The 7,022-nt window shown below is 31.2% G+C and overlaps 1 protein-coding gene across 4 annotated transcripts in view; it reads left to right on the top strand.

Annotated features, from left to right (window-relative positions):
- The first annotated feature begins 4,634 nt into the window (after positions 1–4,634).
- tok (tolloid-like protein 1 tolkin) overlaps positions 4,635–7,022 on the top strand; it is a 59,262-nt gene continuing 56,874 nt past the window's right edge. For all 4 annotated transcript variants that reach the window (XM_018449210.1, XM_018449209.1, XM_018449208.1 and 1 more), the window contains exon 1: positions 4,635–4,877. In XM_018449210.1, the coding sequence (XP_018304712.1) occupies positions 4,688–4,877 (190 nt within the window). In that variant the 5' untranslated portion in view covers positions 4,635–4,687. The remainder of the gene's footprint in view (positions 4,878–7,022) is intronic.

The raw sequence follows: 7,022 nt of genomic DNA, 5'->3' as shown, positions 1-7,022 counted from the left end.
AGTAACAATAAGACGTACCGTACGAATCAGCCAATCACAGTCGAGAATTCTTTTGAACTCTTAATTTTAATTGGCTGATTCTTACGGTACATCTTATGATTATTATTATCGAAGGTGTGTACCCTGGCCTTAACATTGGATTTGCTACGGTCTCTACTGCAATTTGCTTATTGCTTACGTGTTATTTAAACTACGTTTACACGGCTCGATTTACGTCAAAGTTATAACATTGATGTTGTGAAGCTGGCCAATCATAATTATTCTTCTGAAGAATGGAATGATTGATTGGAAATCGAGCCGTGTAATGCGTGGTTTACAATGGTAGTATCAGAAATTGACCAATCACAGTCGATTATTCTTCTTACATTTAACTGTAATTGGTCAATTTGTTACTCTTACAGTTTCATCCACTACTGCTACTGTCATTGTAGACCATGCATAATACGCCGTCTACAATGAACAGTAGCAGTAGAGACTGTAACCATGTCGGGAGTAAGCTGGTTTTCCAGCTAAGCCCGACATAGTTACAATCTCTACTGCTACTGTTCATTGTAGACTACGCATAAACGGAACCATTGTCTTACGTTTTTGTATGTATCATAGGCTTTACGAGAATATATAGAGGAAAGTCCCCTATTATGAGATAGGCGCCTAATATGAGATAGCAGCGTTTCTGTTAAACTAATAAACGTTTTCTATTGGTTCCACTATGAATTTATTGCTCTTGGATTGAAAACTATTTAGTAAAAAGTTCATTATTAGATCATGCCTGTAGTTATTGTAAAACAAGATTTTAGAATTTGGATGTCTTCAAGTTTTATTGAGATGAGCATTTAAACCTTGTTTATTATTTAATAAATAAATATTTGGCAATAAAATCTTCATGTAGTGATAGAGTAAGGTCGTACTAATAGAAAAATACGGGATATGTTGAATTGTTTAATTATAGAAGTTAGATTTGATGATCGTAAAGCTATAAGACGTGGAAATCATAATATGAGATGCCCAGGGTATTCCTAATATGAAATATTAGGAATGCTCCTATGTTATAGTGAAAATCGTTGCTAAAGTATGAATGTCATTGTACAATAATGAAAAAGACAACCGGAATGAACGTCGAGTGCCTATATCTGCGATGCTTGATTCCAACTACCTGAAAACAAGTTCTAAGTATAATCTATTGTATGCTCATTTTTTGCGCACGCTGGCTATGTTTGTTCGTATTTTAGAAACATTAAATAAAGTTTTTTAATTGCAATATTGATATACTTTCCGTTTTACTATCGATTTTTCGGGACATCTCATATTAGGAGCACAATCTTTTCATTTTGCGTGTTGCTCACTTTTTATATTTCTTTAATTTAAAAAAAAATGGAATTTGAATTAAATTTTAGTAACGTCATCTTAAAGTTTATTAAATTCCTTTCAAAATGATCTATCATTTTTAAAAATTCTGCTTATAGACTTCTAGCATTTACCCAAAATGAATTCGATATCTCATAATAGGGACCTTTCCTCTCTCTCTCTCTCTCTCTCTCTCTCTCTATATATATATATCTATGAATAATATGTTAGATCTTTACGATTTTGCCTAAAATTGACCCGTTAAATTATGAAATATAATTAATATATAATATAGTTAATAAATGAAATATTAAAAAAATATTAGATTATTCTAAACAAAGTAAACAATGAGAATTATCGAATAAATTTAATATTATTTTGTAAAAAGATGTTTACATTAATGATAAAATATATATCATATATAATATATTTTTGCTACATCTTTTATATGGAAATGTATTTTTTTCTTAATTAATTATGAAACACTAGTTTATAGTTAAATAATAATATCTATAGAAAAAAGTTACACAAATAATTTAGATAAAAAGATAGTGATTATTAGGTAGACATTATAATAGAGGAGAAGGTGATATTATGGCATCCCAGTTACATTTTACACAATAACTTTGTTAATAATCAATATTTAAGTTTATAACTTGACAATTACATTCGTTAAAATGTTGTTGAATCAATTCTGGACTCAAAGTTACGAAATATTTATTACTTAGGATACTATTAATAAAAAATGTGGCGACATTGCATAATGACTCGAAGAAAAAATTGGTTGGTAATGTGGCCTTCCATATAAAAAGCTTTAAAATATTAGTTTTGTTTAGAAAACAGTATTTGGTTACAAAATTAACAAAAAAGTAAAACATTTTAAAATGTATGCAAATGAATGTATATACATTTACATAACTTTTGCATATAAGCTGCTCAGTACTAAAAATCTCAGTACTAAAAATAGTACACGTAATATAAACTGTAGATTAACACCAGAGCTACAATCGATTATCAAATAATTATTTTGATATAAAAACCTCAAAAAAAGAGATCGTGAGTAATCAATACCTACAGAGGGCCACATTAGCAAAATGCCATGCTATTATTTAAATTTGCATAACTCAAAATATATACAGTCAAGTAATATGCTTAAATAGCAAATAACACACTCAAAAATACGTATATTTATGTGATAATACTTTTTTCAAGTTTAAGGAAAATAAGGAAGTAGGTGTAATTAAATGCTAAAATGTACCTTAGAAACGTTTCGAAATACTTGAAAGTAAAAATGCGTTATAATAAGTGCTAGTTGTCGAGTATTGGTAATATTAGCGTCATGATGTAACGGCGAGCTACTGAACTAATAAGTAATCATTCCATAAGTAATCATTAGTATTCGCTATATAATAGCGGAGATATTAAGGGAAGCCACAATATATACACTGGTCATAATATTATCTTCTCCTCTAATTGTTAATAAAAGAACATCTATCTGTATTAAAGTTAATGTTTTACAACAATATATAACTAGTTAAAGTTAAAAGTTAACTCATTTAAAATTAATTAAGTTACAAAGTTATTAACGTTTTAACTTTATAATTAATTATTTAACTCTTAACAAATTTTTATTAGTTACTATCCAATTATTTTAATTATAAGAAAACAAAAGTTGTGCAAAAATGCAGTAAGAAATATGAGAAAAGATTTTATCTCATTTTTTACATTATCATTCCCGAGTTAACCAATTACAGTTAGTGTTAAGTGTTTAAATATTATTGAGAGATGAATCAGAATGAGAGATGCAATCATATGCAAGGTATTGAAAGAAATTCGCTTCTTGCTTTTCATACTTTCAAAAATTGTTATTATTGTGTATTTATTTTTAATACAAACGAGCAGTGTTCACAACGGTCATGATCTCATCATGACAGTAATTCGATACTTGACCGACCACGGAGTCTCACGTGGGATGTGAAACACATGTTCCAAGGGCTAAATGTAACCTTGAATTATTTTAAAATATTTAACGATGTATTCACAAATTCATAAATCAGTAATGTATAAATTTACACATAGGTAATATATGCATCTGCGTATAAATGTAATTAAATTATTATTTGATTAATCAAGTACGTCAATTACTTTAAATGTCTCTGCATTTTGTATCTCAGAAAAATTATTACAATGCAAGTGTAAGTACTAATTGTAAGTAACAGTTCATTTTCTAATTCGACAATAATTGCAAATTAATTGTAATATTCAATGATGAATATACATCTGTCCATAAGGCATCAAATAAGACGTCTAAATCGAAGCAAGGAATCGTTAAACAACATATTGTTTCTTGTAATAACAAAAATTTATTATTTTATCAAATTATTTTGCCTCTTTAAAGGATATTAAAGTAATAGTATGTTGTTTAAATGAAATTAAATATTTTCTCTCTCTGCAGCCCGCAGAAAAATATTCGTGCATCTTATTTATGAGAAATCTCTTGGATCCGTTCCCACATTCTTCCAAGTGAGGAAGCTCGGTCAGTGTCTCGGCCACCCTCGTGCTGTGGTGCAGTTTGTGAGGAGGGGACCGGTTGGCATCCCCTCTGGATACACATATATATCCCCCTTCCTCTTCATCCCTCTCACGACTTAATGTCAGTATGAGCGCGCGCTTTCGAACGACGCGTTCGTGCCTGTGGCAAGGGATATCATCAGTCTGTTCTCCACGTTCTCCACGTAAGGACGATTGCCGTCTGCTCCGTCCGGCAAATCATAACGTAAATTTTAATTGTTCAGTAGCCAAATTACATGTTCGAGATAACGCGTGCTAATTGAATGTATATTATGCAATAGACATTCCGTGCGTGAACGAGAGTTCTCTCGCGTTCGCTACGAGTTGTTCTCACGTGTCATAATTGTCAAATGAAAGCGTGCGGGATACTAATGTGATCAATGATTTACTCACGTAAAAAAATTAACGTTTGATTTGCATGGTTTAATTACTTTCATTGATATAAAAATGTATACGCGCGAACAGTATCAAGTTTGATTTGTTATGACCCAACTGGTATTTGAGAGACTATTTTTGTCGTCGTCGTCGTCGTCGTCGTCGTCGTCGCCGTCGTCGTCGTCGCCGTCGCCGTCGTTGTCGCCGTCGTCGCCGTCGTCGTCGTCGCCCGGACTCGGTTCTCATCAGCGCAACGCTCGGGCGTTTTCGCACCACGTACGAACTTAACCTTATTACACACCGTGGAAGCGATTAACTTAAGTCTCACCGTCGTCGTCGTCGTCGTCGTCATCGGCGTCGCCGTTGCCTTATAAATATTTTACACGATAATCTCGAGATGAGGACATTCTTGGTACTCGCAATCGTCTACTTGCTGGCCAAGATCGTCGATTGCCGAGCTGTTGAAAATGACACTGATAAAAATGAGCGCGGCAAACGACGACACAAGTTTTCCGTCGAGGAACTATTCAACACCAAGTTTCCGCACATTATCACTGGAGATTTAGACACTGATATTTGCAAGGCAGGTAAGTACAAAAAAGTAAATAGAAAGATTAGTAATTGTATCAGTAATTATATTATACTAGTTATTGTACTATATTATATTAATATAATTATTTATACTATATAGTAACTATGTCGGATTAGCTAAAAAAAAACAATGCAGGCATTTATCGATGTAATTATGAATTTGTTTAATATCAAATAAATTTTTTTCAAATATGACACGATGCAGTGTGTGGCTCGGCATAGATTTATTATAGTCACTGTAAATGAGGAAAAATAGATTTTTATAAATGCATATGCAAATAATCTATGTAATTATATATATATATATATGTACGTACAGGCAGAAGCAATGAGGTTGCGACACTTTTTTTTCCGATGAGTTTAAGAATACGCGATTAAGTTCAGGATACGAATCCATTTCATGTGCAATAAATGAATATGATCATATAAGATTTGTTAAACGTGTCTCACTCATTGTACACGAGAAGGATTCGCATCCTGAACTTGTGATCGCGTATTCTTAAACTCATCAGAAAAAAAGTGTCGCAACCTCATTGCTTCTGACCGTACATCTGATTCAACTAACTTTCTTCAACTTCAAGTATATTGTAATCTTTATTAAAATTTTATAATTGAAGGGATGTCTAATCAAAATTCATTAATTCTTCAATGTGTCTCCTTTCCTATCTTAACGTTTTAGATACAACTATCCGATATTTATTACGTTCACTTAAAATATATAAGCAATGTTTATATAAACAATCAATTCAATAAGCAACTTATTAAAAGGTAAGCAACTTATAATATAATTGGCAACAAACAAAATAATAATGTATAGATAGTTAAATAGATAACTAATTAAGGATGAATGTTCTTGGTCTTTGAAAAGGATATTGATTATTCTCGAATAAATGATTTCCATTAGGTAATTTCTTTTCTTTTAGAGCTTTAGATCTATCTTGTTGTATTCAAGATGAATTCGACTGAGGCTTGAGGATTGCAAGAGCGAAGAGGTAGGGACGTTTTTTCATTTGAAATGATTATCTTGGAAGTATCTCGCGAACTGTAGATGAGTCAGCAATAGAGTAAAAAAGAAGGGGATGAAGAATGATATGGCACGGCACGTTTTTCAGGCGTGGTGGTAGCCACTTGTCTTGAAAAAAAAATAAGAGTAAAATTTTTCCTTTAAATAGAATCATCGTTTTAACATATAAGAATATGGATGATACTAGTTGTTTCAAATATATAATATAATTTTAAAAGAATCCGAATAAATTAATGTTTGTATCTCTTAGGTGCATTATTTCATGTTTACTTTTTCGTCACTTTCTTTTCGCACATAAAATATTATTATTTAAAAGTCGGTTATATAATCTTTGAGAAATATAATAATAAAGTGAAAAAACTCGAAATGATAACACATTTTGGACAAGTGTCCAAAATGGGGATAAAAGATGCATTTTTTATGTCTAAAATACGTCTTATGTCTCAATTTTGGACTTTGTGTTGTCTGTTATTGATTCGACGTCGAGTGTCATAGTGTCGATTATTATTAATTGCAAAAAGAAAATAATTAAACACAGAAGAAATCTTTCATATCCGACGTTTTGCAATTATAATCGATGTAAATTGCTAATGGAAGTTTTTAAATTCTTTGTTCTTTGTGAAAAATTTATTAGCGACTTGAACAAAGACAAAAAATAGCGATATTTTGATTGGCCAGTAGAATGACTTGAAACAAACGGAATTTGTTTTGCATTGTCAAATTTGCATTTTCAAACATCGCACTCTTTAAATTAACAAAATTTTTTTATAATTGAATATCTCTTCATTAGACTAATAAATCTGGTCAATTGGAATTACGATATATATATATATATATGTGTATATATATGTGTATACAGGGTGTTTCCAAATTAAATGGCAAAACTTCGGGAGCGTGTAGAGGAGTAAAAAACTAAGAAAAAAAGTCCTATAGACATATGCTCCTTTTTGCTTTGTTTCGCAGGAAATCACGAAAAAAGAAAAAAATATATTTAATTTATTATTTTAATTATTTTATTTATAAACTTTTTAATGAAGATTTTGTTCGAAATGTGCACCTCTTGCAGCAATACAAGCATTGCATCTGTCAAACACGGCTCTTGTAGCAGCCAGGCACT

This window comes from Mycetomoellerius zeteki, unplaced genomic scaffold (genome assembly GCF_001594055.1).
Source record: "Mycetomoellerius zeteki isolate Tzet28-1 unplaced genomic scaffold, Tzet1.0 scaffold234, whole genome shotgun sequence".
In the NCBI taxonomy this organism is placed as follows: domain Eukaryota; kingdom Metazoa; phylum Arthropoda; class Insecta; order Hymenoptera; family Formicidae; genus Mycetomoellerius; species Mycetomoellerius zeteki.
The sequence above is the reverse complement of the archived record's forward strand: the minus strand, read 5'-3'. Positions and strand labels throughout refer to the sequence as shown.